Genomic DNA, 24,550 nt, shown 5'->3' with positions numbered 1-24,550 from the left:
TCCAAGTCCGAAAATGAGAAGGTTGCATTCGTTCCGGCAACCTGCCTTTGTCCCTGTTCCACAACCGACCAGATCTTCGTTCGAAACTTCCTGCTTGGAAGGAGCGCCCTTCAAGTGAGAAATGAAACTGAAGCTGGAGATTTCTGCCCAAAATGGGCTTTTTTTCCCCCACAATAATGCTCATCCCATTGAATTCTTCCAGTGGATTTGGCCTGGAGCCAAAGTCGCTTTGCTGAAAGGACACTCGCCATTGTCCTTTGTTTTCAAGAATTGCCAGGGCGTGACAACGTGAAGTTCAAAGCAATTTAACACACAAAGGATGTCGTGATATGAAAGCAGAAAGTTGAAGTAAATTTATCCATTTCTCACTGACTCCGCTGACTCACGATCAAAGGACGTTTTACCTAATGAGCTATAAAGACCTTTGAAGGTCTTTGCAGAGCAGAATAAGGGGAACCTTCTTTAAGCATGTGTGACAATAAACAAAATCTTGTATCTTAAAGACGTCCAAAAAGTAGTTAAACACACAAGTCTGCAGACGCCGTGGTTGATGGAGAAACACAGCAGGGCAAACAGGTTTTTTGTAGAACAAAGATACATAACCAATGTTTTGGGCTTGACACCTTCATCAAAGTAGAGACGTTGCATTTGTCTGGAACCTTTCATTTCCCTTTCATTTCATCATAACCCAAAGTGCTTTATAGCCAATGCCCCTTTGAATTGTGGGCAACTCCAGCAATGTCTAGACCAGCTAAGGGAAATTATGGGCATGAGATGGCAATTAATTAAAAAAATTCAGAAAATGATGGAACATTAGCACAATATATGGTCAAATCCATTATGGTTCAAGTTTTATTCAGTACTCACAGGGAGTTTAACAGTGCCATTGAAGGCACAGAGACAGTTCAATGTAACATCACAATCAGGGATCCCAGCAAAGTAAACTTGCTTGACTCCAAACCAAACAGTGGGCCCTCCAGGTTGTCAGAGGTCTCACCTCAGTCCTAGTTGGACCCTGGTGGGATGCGTTGTGGGGTAAAAAAGCTTCCACATCTCTCTGAAGTAAAACACGAAACACTGCAGACACCGTGGTTGAGGTGAAAACACAATGCTGGAGAAATTCAGCTAGTCAGACAGTGTCCTTTATCTAGGAAAGATAAAGATACAGAACCAACGGTTTGAGCTCGAGCAAAATGCAGGCAGGAGCCCAAACAAAATGGTGGGAGGGAAGGGGGAAGAACACAGGCAGGAGGTAATAGATGGATACGGGAGGGAGGGCACAGGAGAAAACAGGGGGAGGGGGATGGCTCTGTGAATGGAGAGGGAAGGGGGAACAGATATGGAGGGAAGGAGATGGGGATAGGGAACAGAGGGAGAATGGACTGGAGAAGACAACATTAATGCCATCCAAAACATTGGTTATGGATCTTGACTTTTGCTACATAAAGTGCATTCATTGTTTGACCAACTACGTTTCTCCAGCATTATGTTTTTACTTCAATCATGGAGTCTGCAGACTTTTGCGTTTTAATACAGTAGATATTTGCCCTTTTACATCCAATCTCTCTGTAACTGTTTAATGTTTCTGCCAGGCAGCACAAACCTGCCATAGTTTTGCCAATTTATTTTCTCCAGTTGTCCTAATCTGTTCATGCCATCGAAGATTTCACAAGTGTTGGACCCAGCTCCTTGATGGCATTCCACTTCACCTGAACAGCTAGCTTACCTTCCATACTGACTAACATTTCAAATACTTCCCCTTTTCAGTCTGTGTAGCCTTCCCTTTTAAAAAAAACTGGCATCATTCTGCCCTCCCAAAAATTCCAAACCAAACGTATTAGCTCCTCTGACCCTGGTCAGTTTAAGAAACAGGAGCAGGAGTAGTGCAATACTCCAAATGAAAACGTTGCTGGAGAAACTCAGCAGGTCACGCAATGTCCATAGAAAGTAAAGCGTTGGCAACGTTTCAGGCTTGAGCCCTTCGTCAAGGAATGAACAGGAATAGGCCATCAAACATGCTCCATAAGATCAGTTATCTGGCCGTGGACTTGGCTCCTTTTCCCCATAGTAATCCAATTGTATGCAAAGATCTAAATCTAAATTAAAATCTAATCCAGAAAAAAAATTTGAGATGGGCCTGAGCACGTACTTAGGGCACCAAGGAAAGAGCCCGATTTACCATGGTGCAGTTGAACTAGGGCCCCACAATTTCCTATTGCCCTCATTATAAGTAACTAATTTGCTTATATTGCTTACTGCTATTTAGTGTTAAATAAATAAAATTTAAAAATGGGTTATACTTACTATAATTGTGGTGCCTGGAAGAAACTAAATTTTTAATCTATTATATCACATTCAGCACTTATTGAGTCTTAATGTCTTGTCAGTTAGACAATGGAAGGGTCGAGGGGGAACTATTGTTGGGCTGTGCTTGGGGCATCATTTGGCCTTAAACTGGCCTTGAACCTGAGTGGACAATTTTTAACTCAGAGTGTGGTCCATACCTGGAACGAGCTGCCGGAGGAAGGTGTAGAAGCACATATGGTTTTGACATTCAAAAGATATTTGCACAAATACGTGGATAGGAAGGGTTAAGGGTATAGTCCAAATGGGGCAAGCCCAGAATGGCATCTTGGTTAGCATGGGTGAGATGGGCCAAGGGGCCTGTTCTTCGCTGCATGACTCCACAACAATGATGGAGGCCTTTCAGCCTTAATGAAGGGCTCAAACACGAAATGTTGGTTATGTGGCTTTATCTTTTCTGCATGAAGTACGCTATTTGACCTGCTGAGTTTCTCCAGCATTGTGTTTCCACATCTCTCTGCTGGGGTCATTCCCCTAATCTCTCCCCCCAACTTTGTCTTTTAAAGATGAGAGAGAGAGAAAGAGAGAGAAACTGCTGGAAGCTGGAGCAGCAAACAATTGGCTGGAGAGAAAGGAGACCTATCAATGACAGAGACTTCCCAGTAGCCAACCATTTCAGTCTGTGTCAGACTCCCATATTCACATGTCTGTCCATGGCCTTGTGCACTATCCCACCAAGACCACCCGCAAATTGGAGGAACAACACGTGATTTTCCATCTGGGAATTCTCCAGCCAGATGGCATTAACTTTTCTAGTTTCTGCTAACCTGATCTCTTCTTTCCTCCCCCCCCAACCCCAACTTCCCCCTCCCCCCTTCCATTCCCCTTTCCATCTCTCCTCCTTCCCCCTTCCCTCTCTGTTCACCCAGCCATTCCTCCTCCCCTTAGCCACTGTCCCATCCCTTCCTTTTCCATCTATCACCTCCTGCCTTTGCAATCACGCCTCCCCCCCCCCCCCCCACACTCTTTTGTTTGGATGCCTGCCAACATTTTTCCATACCTTGATGAAGACCTCAAGCCAAAAACATCAGTTATGTACTTTTACCTTTGCTCTATAAAGGAGACTGTTTGACCTGCTGAGTTTCTCCAGCAATGTGTTTTTACAATCTGTGGAGGGACACGGTGGGTTTGTTGTCTGAAACCTCGACTGTTCCTTTTCTCCCACTGATGTAACTTGACTTGGTAAGTTCCTATAGCAGATTGTTTGTTTGTCTTTTGGAGATGGGCCTAGATAATAACACAGAGATTCACCCTGTCCCTGAACCTAATGAACAAGAGAAAGAAAATGGTTTGAATCCTACCAGGATATTGGGGGGGGCGGGGGGGGGGGGTGGTTGATTGGAACAGTGGAAAGGCTTTGTCTTGACTAGACAAGTGACCCAAAGATCTGGACCAATGATTCAGAAGCATGAGATCATGTCTGATTGGGACTTCGTGGCATTTCAATCCCATTAACTACATCTGCAATAAGAGACTAGTCTCGGTAACAGCAGCAGATGGTCATCAAAACTTCTTGGCATTTCCTTTGAAGTAGAAACTGCTCTCCTCCCCAACTCTCCTCCTCCCCCTCCCCCCAACACCCTCTACAACACCCATCCCCACTCTGACCCCTGCTTGGTTTTTTTACGATCCCCTTTCTGAGGTGGAGCGCTCAGTCCTCAGTAGAGGCCTCACCTTCACCCCCCTCTGCCCACACCTCTAACACGGCACGATACCAAACTCTTCTTCCATCTCCTCCGTTTCCAAGCTCACTTCCATTATCATTACCCCACCCCCCCCCCACTTCCCAAGAACCTTTCTCCCTCTTCAAGCTTTCTTCCTCCGCCTGGACACCTTGTCCTGGCCAGCTTCCCGCTCTGGACCTTTTTATTTCCAATGGCCACCGAGACATCAACCATCTCAACTTTACCACCCCCTATCTTACTCCCTCTGAACGCCTTGCCCTCCACCACAACAATCCCAAGCTCACCATCAAACCCACAGACAAGGTGGGTGGTGTTGTGGTCTGGTGTACTGACCTCTACCTTGCCAAGGCCCATCGACTACTCTCAGACATCTCCTCCTGTCTACCCCACCCACAGGACCCCACCAAGACACATCAAGCCACTGCCTCCAACAGTATCTCCAACCTCATCACCTTTGGTCACCTCCCCTCCACGGCCACCAACCTCATTCTCTCCCAGCCCCCCAACACTGCCCGTTTCTACCTTCTACCCATGAAAATACAACAGCTGCTGTCCTTACCAGCTCTGGTCTCGGTGACCCTAAACACAGAGCTAATCAATTCTCTAAGAGAGAAAAATGAAAAAAACCTCTCAAGAGGGCGGTGAACCTCCTGCCCCTGAGGGTGATGGTGGTTGGAGGTTGGACCATGAAAAATAGTTAGGGTAATGATAGATAAATATTTAAATTGAGGTTAATGGTGAAATGGCACAGAGGAGTAGTCATGTTGAATGGTGGGGTAGATTTGTTGGGGCTGAATGGCATCCTGCTCCTATTTTCTTCTGTTCCTGCGATTCTCCTGAAGTTACATCACCGCTTTCTCAGGGATAATTATGGACTGGCCATAAATGCCACAAAACCCATATCTTGTGGACAAATAAAAGATTGGGCTTCAGTGCGGGATTCATCAGGCGAAGGAAGGCCTTGCACCAGGCCACAGGTTGCTGGAGACCAGCTCCTGGCAACCGTGGACCAGAATCCCTGAGGATGCCAATGGCAAACAAGGGCTCCCGATGGGCCTCGAGTGCTGACAGCTTCCTGATCATATCTGGAGATTTGAAACCAGGGTCGAGGAGAAAGACTCGGACGCCTGGAGCTCGAGTTCACCGCTGGACCAGATAGGGGACTGTGCAGCTACGGAGGTCACAAGGGTACAAGAGGTGATGACACCAGAGGAGTGGCAGGATTCACAATGTCTCTTTTGCTTCTCTTGACCAGATATGGGCACTGGTCTAGTGATGCTTCGTTATTTGTCTTTACAAAGTAAACAGAAGAAGAACTTTTTTTTGTGTATTTTGTCAAAACACAGAACTGCTGGAGGAACTCAGCCAGTCTCGCAGTGTCCACAGGAGCTAAAGATCTATTACTGCCATTTCGGGCCTGAGCCCTTCTTCAAGGTATGGGCTCAGACCTGAAATGTTAGACTGGCTGAGTTCCTCCAGCAGTTGCACATTTTTACTACAATCACAGCATCTGCAGACTTTTGTGTTTACTCTGTAGTTTGTGTCCATTACACTAAAAGGAATCTCAACTCTTGAATATGCCTCAGAAAGACGAAAGCTGCTGATAGGTTCTTGACACTTGCTTCATGTCTGGTGACCCAAGATGGGAAAGTGGTTGAGAAAAGGAGTTAGATCTATCATGGAACCTCCATTCCCCTTGTGAACCATACTCCCTATTGCAAGATTTGCTATTTGCCCGACGCACCAAGACGTTGGGAGCCGGTGAAGGAGGAGAGAGCGTGAGATAGTGGTGATTTTAAATTTAGACATACAGCACGGTAACAAGCCATTTTGCCCCACGAGCCTGTGCCGGCCAATTTACATCTGATTGACCTACAATGGGAGGAAACTGGAGGAAACCCACACAGAGACACAGGGAGAAGTGCAAAGTCCTTACATTCAAACCCCGGTCCCGATTGCTGACTCCAACAACTATGTCAACCGTAATGGACGGAACCTTAAATGCCAGGTTCTGGCAGATTCCATCATGGCAACGTGCAACAGGGACTATGAGTGGGTTTTCAAAATCTAGGCTAAAAACAATTCCCTCCGACTGAAACTGGGACTATCAACTGCTCGCAGGAAACTTGCTTTAAAATTGCGTGGAAATCAAACAGGGCATATTGCGCTCACAGAAGAATCGTCTTCCTTTCTGTTTTGTTTCAAATAGGAAGCAATACTTAGCAGGTGTTTTGATGGTTCTGGTTAATCCTGCTTTGACATTTCTCCTTTTAAATTTAGATATAGATTTTAAATTTAAATTTACACATACAGCATGGTAACTTTCGGCCTACTAGCCCGTGCCGCCCAATTACACCTGATTGACCCACAACACCCCCCCCCCCCCCCTCCGCTCTCAGTACATTTTGAAGGGCAGAAGAAATCTGGAGCCCCCAGGGAAAGCCCACACAGAAACGGGGAGAATGTACAAACTCCTTTCAGTCAGCGCTGGATTTGAACCGTGGTCCTGGTTGCTGGCGCGATAGCAGCGTTGTGCTAACCGTGCCGATCCAGTGTGTGTCCCTGATGGATATTGCCAACAACCTCCAGGGTGAATTACCAGTGCAGCTCCAGGTGGTGTGGAAGCTGCTTGGCTTGAAGGCTACTCCTTGTGTGTGGTCATTGCTTCAACCAGTAAACACCACTGACAAAACAATCAACGTTGCAGTATCCCTTTTATTTCTTTGTAGAAACAGTCACATATTACATCATAACTGAAAGAACCAGTCACTCTCTCTCCCTTTCCCTAGGTCCTCTGTCTTTTAATGCTTCTCTTGACCATTGGACTGACCATGGATGCTGTCTGACCCTCCGACTGCTTCCACCACCTTCCTCTCCTGAAGCTGAGACTCGTTCAGGGGTTCAATCCCACTGGGGCTCTTCACCCATTCCCTAATGACCCACTGCCAGAGATTTTAGTGCAATCAGGATCATAGTTGGAGCCAAAAACCTGGACTAATGATGAAAAGATGTTAGTTCAAATCCCACCATTACAGCACAGAGTAGATCCTTCAGCCCACAATATTTTTTTAACTATAGACATACAACACAATAACAGGCCCTTCTGGCCCACGAGCCAATTTATACCCAATTACAACCTCTCCCCCCACCCCTGTATGTTCTTGAACAGTGGGAGAAAACCAGAGAACCCAGAGAAAATCCATACAAACATAGAGAGAACGTATGAACTCCTTACAACCCACGCCGGAATCGAACCCAGGTCGCTGGCACTGTAACAGTATTGTGCTAACGCTAATGGTGTTGTGCCGACCTATGGAAAACCTACTCCACAACAATCCATAACCATGACCTCCATTTATCTTACATCCATGTCCCCATTCAAGAGGAATCTAACTTCCTGTAATTGCAAACAAATCGGCAATAAAATCTTCTCTGTGCTACTGGTTGTTGCAAAGACCCATCTGGTTTATGACAGGGAAGTCCAGCAGACCTACACTAATGTGCACTGGGTTCCCGACTTGTCCCCCAACCACTGCTCTGGACCCAATTGTTACTGAAATATTTTGTTTGAGAAAAATTGTCATTGGCCCATTTCCTTTGGAGTTATGGAGCCATGCACATGACGAGTCAATGAGGTACGATTAAAACAGTGGTTTTCAAACTTGTTCTTCCCACTCTCAGACCATCTAAAGTAATCCCTTATTAATCACAGAGCACCTATGGCATAGGAATGACTTAAGTTGGTCTGTGAGTGGAAAGAACAAGTTTGAAAACCACTGCTCTATACAATACTAATTAGTTGGAATGTGTGTTCAACTTCACAAGCAATTTGCTCAATGATAACTGATGGCAGTAGTGGAAATAGCATGGGTTTAACATTTAAATTTTAACAGTACGTCATGGGCAGGAGGCTCTTCTGGCCCATGAAACTTGTGCTGCCCAATTACACCCAATCAACCTACCAAGCCTGTATGATTTTGGAATGTGGGAGGAAACCCACGCAGGTCACAAGGAAAAGGTACAGCAGTGGAGTATTCGAAACCGGGGCACTGGCGATGTCATAGTGTGGCACTAACTGTGAATTGTGACCAAAATGTTGACTTGAATGTTCTGCATTATATATGCATTACAAAAATTTAATAAAGTATTAAAAATGTTTATATGATATATCCACAAACACATAAGAAAACAAAATCCATTGGGAGGAAGGGGTAATTCAACTGTTGTGGGGGGGGGGGGGGGAGGGGGAGGTGGGTATGATATCCAAGCTTTCTCCTGTCCTGATACCCATCAGGATGGATTGCAGTCAGCATCACAAACTCTGGCCTCGGAAGCTGGTGTTCAGCTCAGATCAGGGTTAGTCTTGGCACCCTTCCCAGCCTCCAGAGATTAGCATTGTATCAGAGGGGCGGGAGCTGCTCCACTACTACACCGCTAAAATTTAATCTGCCAAAATAAAATACTTCTGCTGTAAAAGTTAACTGCCATGAAATAATTTGCGTCAGAAAATGAAAAAAATACCCACTGATATTGGGTCTGACTCCAGTTCCTGCAGAATTGATTCACTTTGCTCAATAACATTTTACTGCATTTTCCTTATATATTTTGGGAAAAATAAACAACCCCATAAGCAGGAAATAAAATTTGGTAAATTGTCGTTTACACCACTATTTTATTTGTTGAGAGTTGTACAAATTGCCTGTTCATTATATGGTAAATGGAACCTTTCCACTGGAAGGGTGTTAAAGGATCTGATAAATGGGTAATAAGAGCCTGTGGCTGCTTTTATTTAGAGCAGACATTTCTCATCAATGTTTAAAATCCTTTCCATTCTGCATGCAAAAACATTGCTGTGTTTGGGTGCTTTATCATCTCATCTTGGTGATGTTTTGTTTCCCTAGGTGATGATGTTTAATTAATAATAGTGTTGGTGTTGGGAGAGTGGACCCTCCCATATCCTGCTTTTCCAAAATAAGGGGCCATTGCTACAGGTCTTCTTTGGCTTGGCTTCGCGGACGAAGATTTATGGAGGGGGTAAAAAAGTCCACGTCAGCTGCAGGCTCGTTTGTGGCTGACCAGTCCGATGCGGGACAGGCAGACACGATTGCAGCGGTTGCAAGGGAAAATTGGTTGGTTGGGGTTGGGTGTTGGGTTTTTCCTCCTTTGCCTTTTGTCAGTGAGGTGGGCTCTGCGGTCTTCTTCAAAGGAGGCTGCTGCCCGCCAAACTGTGAGGCGCCAAGATGCACGGTTTGAGGCGTTATCAGCCCACTGGCGGTGGTCAATGTGGCAGGCACCAAGAGATTTCTTTAGGCAGTCCTTGTACCTTTTCTTTGGTGCACCTCTGTCACGTAACAATAGCATAAACGTACTGACAGATCAGAGATAAACATGAGGGAGAAGAGCATAGATTTATGCCCTGAGGATGTGGTGGGGAATTGTTGCACTGAAGGGCTTGTTGTGGAGCTCTATGAGATGGTGGTAATGAATCGGTGACCAGACCATCTGGTCATGGTAGAGTATTGGCAAGCCTAGTTTGTTGTTTGCCTGCGCTCCACCATCCTCATGTTCTAACTGGCCTCTCCCTGATTCTGCACTCCCTGCTGTGTTTTTAACGCTTGTACTGTGTACGGGTTCACTACTGGGCTGCTCGCTGCACCTCAGTAGAGGTGACACTGAACTCAAACAACCCGTAACTGAATCTTTCCCAAGTTCATCATAGTGAGAACACCAGGTTGGCCCAAATCAGGGGGAAATGTTTGATGCCAATGGTGGCCTGGCCAACAGATTTCAAAATGAGCACTGCAGTGTGTGCATGCGTAGAGAGAGAGAGAAAGGGAGGGAGGGAGAGAGAGAGAGATACTGTTTATTGGCTGTTCTAGAATCCATTCTCTGGACACAACGGATTCCTCCTATAGATTGGGTTTGCCCTCCTATTCTCCAGAGATCCACAATGTCTCTGCCATGACACCAACCCAGTCCCAGCACCCACAGGTATTACCTGCATCCAAGTAGCTGCTCACAGGGTAGCACCTGCTATTTTAAATGAGCCATCTTCAATGGAAGGATTCTGGAAACAGGTTTGCATGGGGCGGCTGTGGTCAGAGTTGTATCAGCATATTCTGAGTGAAGGATCGGTGCTGGAGACTGATTATTCAGACACAGCTTTTTTTAATCGAGGTGAAGTTCTATTTCTGGCTCACCAACCGGCTGACGTTTACACCCTGAGCTCTGGTCTCTGACACCTCTTTCCAGCCCTCAGCAGCACTGAAAGTTAAGTGCCCAAGAAGGCTGCAGGGTGTGGCAAATCTAGCCAAGTCCATTACAGGCACTGACCTGCCATGCACAAAACCTAAGTGAGGCACTGCCTCAAGAAGGCAGCCAATATCAAAAAGGACCCCCCCCCCCCATCACCCTGGTCACAACCTCTTCTCACTGCTCCCTTCAGGCAGAAGGCACAGAAACCTGCAGACCAGCACCTCTAGATTCAATAAGTAAAACATGAAAGTCTGTGGTTGAAGTAAAAACACGATGCTGGAGAAACACAGTAGGTCAAGAGGTGTCCTTTATATAGTAAAAATAAAAATATATAACTGACGTTTCAGGCTTGAGCCTTTTTTTAGTCATACAGCACGGTAACAGCCCACGAGCCTATGCCACCTCAACCCCCCAGTACTTTTTAAACGATAGGAGGAAACCAGAACCCCTGGGGAAAACCCATGTAGACATGGGGAGAATGTGAAAATTCCTTACAGACAGCACGGGATTCGAACCCTGGTCCCGATTAATGCCACTGTAACAGCATTGCGTTAACCGCTATGCCAACTGTGCCATCCAAGGTATGGAAAAATGCCAGCTGTCCCTTCTCCACCTATCATCCCCTGCCTTTGCAACCTACGCCTCCCCTTTTACCTTTTCATTCGGACGCCTGCCGACACTTTTCCATACCTTGATGAAGGGCTCAAGCCCGAAACATGACTGTAAAAAAAACCCAACGTTTAACCTGCTGAGTTTCTCCGGCATTGTGTTTTTACCGCTCAGTTCAAGATCAGTTTCTTTCCAACAGCTATCAGGCTCTTGAACCTCCCCCACACTACCCTAACTATAAACCACTCTGGGACCACCGAAAGATCTCTGCACTACTGAATTACCATTTTTTTTGATCTCTTGCACTAATGGCAGCTGTGAATTTTACTGATCTTTCATATTAACGATTTCATTTTCTGCCTTGACATATTGTACTTTTGGATAATTTTGTAGTTGGTGCATCTTACAAATCTGTGTAGCTGCAGCAAGGAAGAATTTCGGCACCTCTGTACATTTTACTCATGTATATGACAATAAACTCACATCCCACTCCCGACCTGTGCAAACATCACTGAAACACTTCTGTCCACAATCATGTGGATAGGGTGTCAAAAAGGGATACTGCAATTATTACCTTGATTTCTTCCAAAAAAACAGCTTTTCTTTATACATGTATATAAATATATATATATGTGAACGTGCATATATATATATTTATATATTATATATATATTTAAAGATATTCTGTAAATTCAGGTACGACAAATTTAATATTTAATACAGAAAAAATAAATGAGAAGATTTTGTTTCTTCATCATACAGAGCCACATCCAGAATATCAGGGTTGTTTCCACAAGATAGTGGAAATTTATGGCACAGACCGAGACCATTTGGCCCATCGTGTCCAATGCTAACCCATCCCATTCCACTTTCCCGCTCTTGGCCTGTAGCCTTGGAGGTTACACCGTTCGGCGGTGGCTTCAGGCAGCCAGCGTTTGAACCCAAGGCAGTGGCAAAGTCAAAGGCGGCCGGTTCAGCGTAGCCTCTCGCATCCGAATCCAAAGATCCTGTTTAAAAAAAAACGCCCTCTGATTCTCAGGGTCGAAACGAAATACCTTAGCATAAAATGTAACAGTAATGATATAATCTGTGAACATAGACTTCCAGAAATCAAGATGTCTTAATATATAAGGGTTGTGCATTCAGCAAATGATAAGTTGACACTTTAAAAAAAAATATTCCATTGGGAATTTTTTCATACAATTATCCGGCCACCAGTTTATAATACCAGGATGAATCAAGCTTTGCCCTCCAGACCTTGATCATCCTTCGTGATTATACAATGCATATAATTCATCTGGGAGCAAAGTAACCTGGTTCAGAAGTCAGTGACGCCATCCAGTCATTTCCGTTTCAGGGTCGGTGCAATTTTGCAGACAACCATTGCCTGCGTCCCCGTTCATCGCCCTCGTGATTCGGAGCGGTGCGATTGGTGGGGAGGGGGTGGGGGGGTGAGAACCTCTCCCCCGCAGTATGACCGGGGAACGTCAAAGCAGCACTGGAGGGGAGGGGGCGGAGGGGGTTGTGTTTTTGTTTTAATTGAAGGACAACTTCCAAGTGGTGTCTTCCAGATGACTGGGGAAAGTGGGAACCACGGTGCTGTGGCTCAGTACAGGGTGGTCTTATTCCGAGAATCTCCAATGTTCCAAAATGGAATTCCATCCAACAAATCCACGGTTCTGCTTGAGCACACAGTAAAAGAATTGTCACTTCAAAAGTTAGCGATTTTTGTTGTTGTTTCTTTCAATATATATTTTTTGGTCCCTATGGATTGATGGCAGTGTTAGAATGTTTTTGCCCTTCTCATTACTGGGGGTTGGGGTGAGGAGGAGGAAGAGGGGGGTATTGATGTAGGTGGGGTTTCTCAGTGGACAAAGAGGACTAAAGCCAGGATGAAGATGAGCCACCCGGGACTGGAACCGGGTCTCAGTCCCCTCCCGGACGGCTGCTGGATCCCAGGTGGGAGTTCCAGTCGCGTGCGCCTGGTGCATTTAATCCGCGTCTTGTGCCTGGTGGGGTATGGGCGGATGGTCTGCCCTTTTTGGCCAGCGTCCGGCAAGTAGTCAGCGCCCCACGCCCCATCCAGGTGCCCGTCCGCTGACTCCTTGGGTGCAGCCTCTCCCAGGTAGTTCTTGGCTGAGCCAACCCGCTGGCCCGTGCCGTTCTGGCCCTTGGCCAGCGCCGTGCCCCGTGATGGCGGACCCCCGCCCAGCCTGCCCTTGCCTGAGTGATGGGGATGCTGCTTGGGGCTCGTCCGAATCTGGTTGAGTGAATCGGGTGCCGTGCAGTTCTTGAAGATCCTGGCGTAGAGGACCTTGAGGTCTTTCCCTTGTACCTCCCTGGGGGACTCGCAGATGACACTGGAGCTCGATCCTCTGAACCTCTGAAGCCATTCCCACAAGGACCGTGCTTTACAACTACACTCCCAAGGGTTCCCATTCAGTCTGAGGTACTGCAGCGAGCCAAGTTCTGCTAGACATTCACCTGGGAGTAAACTCAAACTGTTGTTGAACAAGTACAAAATTGTCAGCCTGCGCAGATCATGGAAAGCTTGCTTATTGACCCAGTGAAGCCGGTTCTGGTGGAGCAAGAGCCGGTCAAGGTTAACCAGGCCCCTGAAAGTGTTTTGGGACAAACTCAATAATTTATTCCCATGCAGAAAGAGCTGAGTGAGGTTAACCAACTCCACGAATAGGTCATCCTGAAGGTACTCGATGTGGTTATCCTGCAGGTAAAGGTATTGTAAATTGTGGAGACCTTCAAAGATTCCATTGGGCAAGAAGGTCAAGCCACATCGATAGAGGTGCAAAGAGTGTAGCCTCTCCAACCCATTGAAGGTCTCAGCATCTAGAAACCTTAGGTATCGGTTGTCTCCAAGGTCCAGCTCCTCCAGAAGGCTGAAGCCCTGGAAAGCCTCTGGGTCGATGAAGGTGATGTTGTTGGAATACAACCAAAGGGTGACTGTGGAAGGGCTGAACGTATTCCTCAGGAGAAGGGTTATCCTGTTGTTTTGGAGGAATATCCTCTCGCTGTTGGCCGGAATTCCTTCCGGGATGGAGGTGAAGCCGTGCGACTGGCAGGTGACGGTCATGGGAGACGGGTAGCAGACGCAGTGTCGGGGGCAAGAGACAGAGATGTGAAGCTCCAATCCCAGTAGCACAAGGAACAGTTCGAGGTTTCTCCCTGCAATTGGACAAAAAGACAAGGTGAGTCCCAACAATGTTTTATACCATTCAAAGAAGTCAAACTCGAAAGTCTGCAGACACCATGGTTGAAGTAATAAAAATGCTGGAGAAACTCAGCAGGTCAAACAGTGTCCTTTATACAGCAAAGGTATAAAACCCACGTTTCAGGCTTAATATGAATATCTTGATGAAGGGCTCAAGCCCGAAACATGGGTTATGTATCTTTATCTTTGTTGTATTAAGGATACTGACCTGCTGAGTTTCTCCAGCATCGTGTTTTAACTTTATACCATTCAATTCCATGTTATGGCATTAGGCAACAAACATAAATCTATTCAGGGAACATCACACATCATTTCAGTATAATCATGCCACGGTGAGCAAGGTGGTTAGTGCATCATTTTAACAGCGCTAGTAACACAGGTTCAAATCCCACGCTCTCTGTAATGAGTTTGTACGTTCTCCCTGTGTCTACGTGGGTTTCCTCCGGGTGCTCCGGTTTCCTTCCACCTTTCAAAATGTATGGGTTAATTAGGGTATTTAGGCAATGTAGGCCCATGGGCTGGAAGGGCCTGCATGTCTAAATTTAAATGTAAAGGTGGAATGAGATAAAGCACAATTATGGAATAAGTGGCGCAACTGTCCTGTGGATCGGGTCTTCTAAACGTGCCCATCTTAACACCATGACAAACAAAATTTGGCCCTTGCTTAGATTTTCCGGGATCGATGCCTGAAGAGGGCACGCAAAATGTGTATTATGTCTGCTTGGGCACCTGCAGGTTTGGCCCCAAGGACCAGAGATCGCTGTTTCGTCAGTTTATACTTCTGCGATCTTCCAGCCTGTCTTCCAGTGCAGCAGCTACAATGAGTCTCACCAATACAAGAAGGTTCCATGTGTAGAAGCAAGAAGTAGCCCACTCGGTTCCTCAAACCCACAAACCGACCCCACCATTCAACATAACCATGGCTGACCCTTGCAGACCTCAATTCCTCTTCTGTGCCAGTTCCCTGCCACCCTTCGGTGGTGGGGTGGGGGGGTGGGGGGGGAGTGTGATGGCAATGAATTCTAAAGACCTGCCGTGCTCTGAGAGGAAGAACTTCTATGCACCTCAGTTCTAACTGGCAACCCCCTTATTCTGTCCCTGTGACCCTTGTTCCTGAATCTCCCAGTCGTGAAAACATCTTAACTTTTAATCCCCTCAAGATGTGCTCGTTTGAGTAAGGTCACCTTCACTCTTCGAAACTCTAGGGAACACAATCGAAGATTTAAAATCAGGCAGTGATTTAATCAGCTAATACTTAAATTATATTGCACTTTCTATTGAGAAGTCAGGTAATATGTTTGAAGATCAGAAAATAGGTGCAGGAGCAGGCCATGTGGCCCTTCAACCCAGCACCGCCATTCACTGTGATCATGGCTGATCACCCACAGTCAGTTCCCCATCCCTGCCTTCTCCCATATCCCTTGACCCCACGATCTTTAACAGCTCTTTCTAACTATTTCTTGAAAGCATCCAGAGAATTGGCCTCCACTGCCTTCCGAGGCAGAGCATTCCACAGATCCACAACTCTCTGGGTGAAAAGGTTTTTCCTCAACTCCGTTCTAAATGGCCGACCCCTTAATTTTAAACTGTGACCACTGGTTCTGAACTCCCCCAACATCAGGAACATGTTTCCTGCCTCTAGCATGTCCAATCCCTTCATAATCTTATAGGTTTCAATCAGATCCCCTGTCATCCATCTAAATTCCAGTGTATACAAGCCCAGAACTTGGTGCACAGCCTAGACTAGGGAAGGAGCCCAGCATTCTCAAAGCTCCTACAGTCATTGGCACAGAAAGCCTGATACCATGGACAGACACGTCGGCATGGCTATGGGGTGGGGAATTGGCCACCAGGAGATCTCCACTTTAGCAGCGGACAGAGCCGAGGTGCTCAACAGAGTGATCTCCCAGTCTGTGTCTAATCCACAACGGGAGAACCGGATGCAGTAGTCGGCTCCTGCAGATTCAGAAGTTAAATGTCACTTCACTTGGAAGGACTATATGGGGCCCTAAATGGTGAGAGAGAGGAAGTGCGGGTGCAAGTGGAGCATTTCCTGCAGTCACAGGGGTAGGTGCCAAGGGGTGGCGATTGGAGGGGAGGGAGGAGGGGACAGGGGAGTCACAGAAGGAGCGGTCTCTGTGGAAGGCGGAGAAGGAGGATGTGTCTGGTGGTGGGAACGCGTAGTAGGTGGCGGAAATGGTGGAGAAAGATGTGTTGGATGTGGAGGCTTGGTGGGTGGGGGGGGGTGGTTGATAGATGAAGAGAAGGGGAATCCTGCCCTTGCCAAGGGGGCCAGGGCAGAAGCACAAGTAGGAGGATCTCAGCAGGCTACCACGTATCCCACATTGAAAGGACTGCACTCGAAATGAGAGGCAAGGGAGAGTCTTGATGTAGGGTCTCAACCCGAGACATGAATCATCTCTCCACTCCCACCGGTAGCAGAGTTTGCAGCATTTGCAGACTTTTGTATCTCTATAACAAAATGTCTCCTGCTTGATCCAATTCCTCGGTTTTTATATTTTTATTCAGTGTGGAAGAATATCAAAGAGAACCCCAACCTACTTTCACTGTGCATTGGTGCATCTGCCTTCCAGCTCATTGAGATTGGACCCCCTACCAATATCCAACTAAAATCAACAAATCCAGCACTAAATGCCACTGCCAAGAACAATTGTAAGGAAAACACTATTATAAATTGTTTAATTAGTCTTCCAACAGTGATCAAGGGTGAAAGCGATTGGCTTATGCACTCTCTTCACCAACCTCTCTGCTTCATAATTAATGTCTGCAAAAAAAAAAACCACAATTTTTTTGTTGTATTTAGTAATTTGCTTAGTTGGGAACTCTACATGGTGTCTGTACAATTGCAGAAGGCTGCAGATTCAATAAGCTAGATAAAGCTGAAAATGAAACCTGAATTCTCTTGAATTACTAGTCTCCTGGGAAGTGCTTAAAATATGTATTTATTGGCATAGCAATGGGATTGTGGCAAAGCTTGGAAGGGTCACACCTTGAGCGTTCATTCGAACGGGCAGTTCCAGGGGGTGGGCTTTGGGGTTGGGGGGGTAGGGTGGGGTTAGAGGGAAGGAGAGGCAACAACGGGGTTTACTGTCACTGGTCCTCAGTGAGGTGAAACTGCCAGCACTGCTGTGGATTAACACCTGGAGGATTGTCCAGGTGCAGGACACGTGGTGGAAATCGGAGCACAGCAAAGGGGGAGGTGTAATCAGAGCCCAGAGATAAAAATCAGTGGGGCGCGGGAACGGTGATGAAAGATAACTGTGCTAATACAGTTCAAAGGCAGGTTAGCCCCCCCCCCCCCATCTTTCCCAACATCTCCTTTCATCTAGCTCTGTCTCTCTCTTCCCCCCAGCTCTGCATTCACAGAGCCCAAAAAAACCCTCCCCAATCAATTCTTACCTTCCCTCTCTCCTGTCCATATTTTTTTTATTTATTATAATTTTTTATTTTTCACATCATAAATCACATTAACCATGATACACATTTTTTCCTTTTCACACATATACAATGTCATTTTCTCCCTCCCCTCCCACCCTCCCCACCTCCCCCCTCCCGTCCATTTAAGGTATAAAATCTAGGATACATTAAACCAGTCAGACAATGTTGTCATTCAATAAAAATACACCAGAAATTCCACTGAGTCCATTCTTTTCATTTCCTTTTCCTTCCGTTAACTTAGGTAGTGATTGTCCCCGGTAGGTTTTTGCTATTGTGTTTAATATAAGGCTCCCATATTTGTTCGAATATTTCAATATTATTTCTTGAACTATATGTTATTTTTTCTAATGGAATACATTTATTCATTTCTATATACCATTGTTGTATTTTCAAATTATCTTCCAATTTCCAGGTTGACATAATACATTTTTTTGCTACGGCTAGAGCTATCTTAACAAATCTTTTTTGTGCATCCTCCAAATCAATTCCAAATTCTTTGTTTTTTATGTTACTTAGGAGAAAGATCTCTGGATTCTTTGGTATATTGTTTTCTGTTATTTTATTTAATATCAGATTGAGATCTTCCCAAAATTTTTCTACTTTTTCACATGTCCAGATTGCATGAATTGTTGTTCCCATTTCTTTTTTACATCGAAAACATCTATCAGATACTGTTGGGTCCCATTTATTTAACTTTTGAGGTGTAATGTATAGCCTGTGTATCCAGTTATATTGTATCATACGTAACCTCGTATTTATTGTATTTCTCATCGTTCCAGAGCATAACTTCTCCCATGTTTCCTTTTTATCTTTATATTTAAATCCTGTTCCCATTTTTGTTTAGTTTTACCATTTGTTTCCTCATTCTCCTTTTCTTGCAGTTTAATATACATATTTGTTATAAATCTTTTGATTATCATTGTATCTGTAATCACATATTCAAAGTTACTTCCCTCTGGCAAACTCAAACTGCTTCCTAATTTATCCTTCAAGTAGGATCTCAATTGGTAATATGCCAGTGCTGTATCTTGAGTTATGTGCCGTGGCCAAGCCGTGGCCATGGGTGTAAAGGGTGGGGCCAGTACTGCGCGCACTGCACTCCACCTAAAAGCTCCTTTGCGCAGGCCCGAGGACAGGTCCACGTCCTCCCCCTCAACGTCCTCCCCCTCCACGTCCTCCCCCTCCACGTCCTCCCCCTCCACGTCCTCCCCCTCAAAAGATGCTCACAAACTCAAGCTAGCATGCTGGAACATCAGAACCATGCTAGACAAGACTGACAGCCACCGACCTGAAAGTCGGTCTGCCCTCATTGCACATGAACTCCTCAGACTTGACATCGACATAGCCGCTCTCAGTGAAGTCCGCCTGGCAGATGTAGGCAGCCTCCAAGAACGCGGCGCGGGCTACACACTCTACTGGTCTGGCAAGCCTTCGGATGAACGACGCCTATCTGGTGTAGGCTTCATGGTCAAGAGCTTCATTGCCTCCAAACTCGAAAACCTTCCGACAGGCCTCTCGGACCGAATCATGTCCATGCGACTCCCACTTCAAAACAAGCGTCACATCACCCTCATCAGTGTCTATGCTCCAACCCTCCAGGCGGAACCAGCAGAAAAGAACAAGTTCTACACCGACCTGCGCAACCTCATCCAACGTACCCCTACAGCCGACAAGGTTGTCATCCTGGGCGACTTCAACGCTCGTGTCGGCAAAGACTCAGAAACCTGGCCAGGAATCCTGGGCAAGCATGGCGTCGGCAAGTGCAACGACAATGGGCGCCTCCTGTTGGAGCTCTGCGCAGAACAGCGGCTTGTCATTACAAACACCCTTTTTCAGCAGAGGGACAGCCTTAAGACCACCTGGTTGCATCCCTGATCCAAACACTGGCACCTCCTGGACTACATCCTGGTGCGAGAAAGTGACAAACAAGATGTGCTCCACACCAGGGTCATGCCTAGCGCGGAATGCCACACTGACCACCGGCTGGTTCGCTGCAAGCTCAACCTTCACTTCAAGCCAAAGCCCAGGAACAATAAAGCCCCCAGAAAGAGGTTCAATGTTGGAAAACTGCAGTCAGACGAAGCGAGAGGAAACTTCCAGGCAAACCTCAAAGCAAAGCTCGACGTTGCAACCCGCCTCACGGACCCGTCCCCTGAAACCCTCTGGGATCAGTTGAAGGCTACCATACTGCAATCCACTGAAGAGGTACTGGGCTTCTCCTCCAGGAAAAACAAGGACTGGTTTGACGAAAACAGCCAGGAAATCCAGGAGCTGCTGGCAAAGAAGCGAGCTGCCCACCAGGCTCACCTTACAAAGCCGTCCTGTCCAGAGAAGAAACAAGCCTTCCGTCGCGCATGCAGCCATCTTCAGCGCAAACTCCGGGAGATCCAAAATGAGTGGTGGACTAGCCTCGCCAAACGAACACAGCTCAGCGCGGACATTGGCGACTTCAGGGGTTTCTACGAGGCTCTAAAGGCTGTGTACGGCCCCTCACCCCAAGTCCAAAGCCCGCTGCGCAGCTCAGACGGCAAAGTCCTCCTCAGCGACAAGATCTCCATCCTCAACCGATGGTCAGAACACTTCCAATCTCTTTTCAGTACCAACCGCTCAGTCCAAGATTCCGCCCTGCTCCAGCTCCCTCAACAGCCCCTAAGGCTAGAGCTGGATGAGGTTCCCACCCTGGATGAGACATATAAGGCAATCGAACAACTGAAAAGTGGCAAAGCAGCAGGTATGGATGGAATCCCCCCAGAAGTCTGGAAGGCTGGCGGCAAAACTCTGCATGCCAAACTGCATGAGTTTTTCAAGCTTTGTTGGGACCAAGGTAAACTGCCTCAGGATCTTCGTGATGCCACCATCATCACCCTGTACAAAAACAAAGGCGAGAAATCAGACTGCTCAAACTACAGGGGAATCACGTTGCTCTCCATTGCAGGCAAAATCTTCGCTAGGATTCTACTAAATAGAATAATACCTAGTGTCGCTGAGAATATTCTCCCAGAATCACAGTGCGGCTTTCGCGCAAACAGAGGAACCACTGACATGGTCTTTGCCCTCAGACAGCTCCAAGAAAAGTGCAGAGAACAAAACAAAGGACTCTACATCACCTTTGTTGACCTCACCAAAGCCTTCGACACCGTGAGCAGGAAAGGGCTTTGGCAAATACTAGAGCGCATCGGATGTCCCCCAAAGTTCCTCAACATGATTATCCAACTGCACGAAAACCAACAAGGTCGGGTCAGATACAGCAATGAGCTCTCTGAACCCTTCTCCATTAACAATGGCGTGAAGCAAGGCTGTGTTCTCGCACCAACCCTCTTTTCAATCTTCTTCAGCATGATGCTGAACCAAGCCATGAAAGACCCCAACAATGAAGACGCTGTTTACATCCGGTACCGCACGGATGGCAGTCTCTTCAATCTGAGGCGCCTGCAAGCTCACACCAAGACACAAGAGAAACTTGTCCGTGAACTACTCTTTGCAGATGATGCCGCTTTAGTTGCCCATTCAGAGCCAGCTCTTCAGCGCTTGACGTCCTGCTTTGCGGAAACTGCCAAAATGTTTGGCCTGGAAGTCAGCCTGAAGAAAACTGAGGTCCTCCATCAGCCAGCTCCCCACCATGACTACCAGCCCCCCCACATCTCCATCGGGCACACAAAACTCAAAACGGTCAACCAGTTTACCTATCTCGGCTGCACCATTTCATCAGATGCAAGGATCGACAATGAGATAGACAACAGACTCGCCAAGGCAAATAGCGCCTTTGGAAGACTACACAAAAGAGTCTGGAAAAACAACCAACTGAAAAACCTCACAAAGATAAGCGTATACAGAGCCGTTGTCATACCCACACTCCTGTTCGGTTCCGAATCATGGGTCCTCTACCGGCACCACCTACGGTTCCTAGAACGCTTCCACCAGCGTTGTCTCCGCTCCATCCTCAACATCCATTGGAGCGCTCACACCCCTAACGTCGTGGTACTCGAGATGGCAGAGGTCGACAGCATCGAGTCCACGCTGCTGAAGATCCAGCTGCGCTGGATGGGTCACGTCTCCAGAATGGAGGACCATCGCCTTCCCAAGATCGTATTATATGGCGAGCTCTCCACTGGCCACCGTGACAGAGGTGCACCAAAGAAAAGGTACAAGGACTGCCTAAAGAAATCTCTTGGTGCCTGCCACATTGACCACCGCCAGTGGGCTGATAACGCCTCAAACCGTGCATCTTGGCGCCTCACAGTTTGGCGGGCAGCAGCCTCCTTTGAAGAAGACCGCAGAGCCCACCTCACTGACAAAAGGCAAAGGAGGAAAAACCCAACACCCAACCCCAACCAACCAATTTTCCCTTGCAACCGCTGCAATCGTGTCTGCCTGTCCCGCATCGGACTGGTCAGCCACAAACGAGCCTGCAGCTGACGTGGACTTTTTTTACCCCCTCCATAAATCTTCGTCCGCGAAGCCAAGCCAAAGAAGAAATCTTGAGTTATATTGTATTTATCTTTCATTTGTTCAAAGGATAATAATCTATTTCCTGAAAAACAATTTTCTATTCTTTTAATCCCTTTTTTCTCCCATTCTCTAAAGGAAAGGTTATCTATTGTAAAAGGGAGTAACTTGTTTTGCGTCAATATTAGTTTTGGTAATTGATAATTTGTTTTATTTCTTTCTACATGAATCTTCTTCCAAATATTGAGTAGATGATGTAAAACTGGAGAACTTCTATGTTGTACCAATTTTTCATCCCATTTATATAATATGTGTTCAGGTGTCTTTTCCCCTATTTTATCTAATTCTAATCTAGTCCAATCTGGCTTTTCCCTTGTTTGATAAAAATCTGATAGGTATCTTAATTGTGCGGCTCTATAATAATTTTTAAAGTTTGGCAGTTGTAATCCTCCTTGTTTATACCATTCTGTTAATTTATCTAGTGCTATCCTCAGTTTCCCCCCTTTCCATAAAAATTTCCTTATTATTTTCTTTAACACCTTGAAGAATTTCTCTGTTAAGTGTATTGGCAATGCCTGAAATAGGTATAATATCCTTGGAAAAATGTTCATTTTAATACAGTTTATCCTTCCTATTAGTGTTAATGGTAAATCTTTCCAATGCTCTAAATCATCCTGTAATTTTTTCATTAGTGGATAATAATTGAGTTTATATAGTTGGCCGAGATTTTTATTTATTTGTAACCTTAGGTATCTTATTGCTTGCATTTGCCATCTAAATGGTGATTCTTTCTTAAATTTTGAGAAATCCGCATCATTCATAGGCATTGCTTCACTTTTATTTACGTTGATCTTGTAACCCGACACTTCTCCATATTCCTTCAATTTCTTATATAATTCTTTTATTGATAGTTCTGGTTCTGTTAAGTATACTATAACATCATCCGCAAATAAACTGATTTTATATTCCTTGTCTTTTATTTTTATCCCTTTTATATTATTTTCTGTTCTTATCAATTCTGCTAGTGGTTCTATAGCTAACGCAAACAATAAAGGTGATAGTGGGCATCTCTGTCGTGTTGACCTGCTTAAGTTAAATTGCTTTGATACATGTCCATTTACTGTCACTTTCGCTAATGGTCCCTTATATAATGCTTTAATCCAATCAATATACTTCTCCGGTAAACTGAATTTTTGCAATACTTTGAACAAATAATTCCATTCTACTCTGTCAAAGGCCTTCTCTGCGTCTAAAGCAACTGCTACTGTTGGTGCTTTATTCCCTTCTACTGCATGAATTAAGTTAATAAATTTACAAATATTGTCTGTTGTGCGTCTTTTTTTGATAAATCCAGTTTGGTCTAGATTTACCATTTTCGGTACATACTCTGCTAATCTGTTTGCTAATAATTTAGCTATTATCTTATAATCTGTGTTAAGTAAAGATATTGGTCTATATGACGCTGGTGTGAGTGGATCTTTCCCTTGCTTTAGTATTACTGTAATTATTGCTGTTTTACATGAATCTGGTAAGCTTTGCGTTTTATCAATCTGGTTGATTACTTCCAGGAGGGGCGGAATTAATAAGTCTTTAAATGTTTTATAGAATTCTATTGGGAATCCATCCTCTCCTGGTGTCTTATTATTTGGTAATTTTTTTATTATCTCTTGTATTTCTACTATTCCAAATGGCACTGTTAATTTATTTTGTTCCTCTATTTGTAGTTTTGGTAGTTCAATTTTAGTTAGAAATTCATCTATTTTCCCTTCTTTCCCTTTGTTTTCAGTTCGGTATAATTGTTCATAGAATTCTCTAAAGTTTTCCTTAATTTCTTTTGGATTATATGTAATTTGTTTGTCTTTTTTCCTTGATGCCAATACCATTTTCTTAGCTTGTTCTGTCTTAAGCTGCCATGCTAGGATTTTGTGCATTTTTTCACCTAGTTCATAATATTTCTGTTTTGTCTTCATTATATTCTTCTCTACCTTATATGTTTGTAGTGTTTCATATTTTATTTTTTTATCCGCCAATTCTCTTCTTTTAGTTGTATCTTCCTTCATTGCTAATTCTTTTTCTATATTTACTATTTCCCTTTCCAACTGCTCTGTTTCCTGATTATAGTCCTTCTTCATCTTGGTTACATAACTTATTATTTGCCCTCTAATGAATGCTTTCATTGCATCCCATAGTATAAACTTATCTTCCACTGATTCCGTATTTATTTCAAAATACATTTTTATTTGTTTTTCAATAAATTCTCTAAAATCTTGCCTTTTAAGTAACATGGGATTTAATCTCCATCTATACATTCTTGGAGGGATGTCCTCTAACTTTACTGTCAATATTAAGGGTGAATGGCCCGATAGTATTCTAGCTTTATATTCTGTTTTTCTTACTCTATCTTGCATACTAACTGATAACAAAAATAGGTCTATTCTTGAGTATGTTTTATGTCTAGCCGAGTAATATGAATATTCCTTTTCCTATGGGCGTTGTTTCCTCC

General features: G+C 45.2%; 2 protein-coding genes across 4 annotated transcripts in view; one reads left to right on the top strand and one right to left on the bottom strand.

Annotated features, from left to right (window-relative positions):
* Nucleotides 1-24,550, top strand: part of dph1 (diphthamide biosynthesis 1) — a 745,916-nt gene that overhangs the window by 18,645 nt on the left and 702,721 nt on the right. The gene's annotated exons all lie outside the window — the stretch shown is intronic.
* The window catches only part of rtn4rl1b (reticulon 4 receptor-like 1b), a 57,780-nt gene continuing 42,534 nt past the window's right edge, over nucleotides 9,305-24,550 (bottom strand). The window contains exon 2 of the mRNA XM_069911795.1: nucleotides 9,305-14,096. Within this exon, the coding sequence (XP_069767896.1) occupies nucleotides 12,778-14,096 (1,319 nt within the window). The 3' untranslated portion in view covers nucleotides 9,305-12,777. The remainder of the gene's footprint in view (nucleotides 14,097-24,550) is intronic.

This window comes from Narcine bancroftii, chromosome 14 (genome assembly GCF_036971445.1).
Source record: "Narcine bancroftii isolate sNarBan1 chromosome 14, sNarBan1.hap1, whole genome shotgun sequence".
In the NCBI taxonomy this organism is placed as follows: domain Eukaryota; kingdom Metazoa; phylum Chordata; class Chondrichthyes; order Torpediniformes; family Narcinidae; genus Narcine; species Narcine bancroftii.
This window is presented reverse-complemented; position numbering and strand designations above follow the sequence as displayed.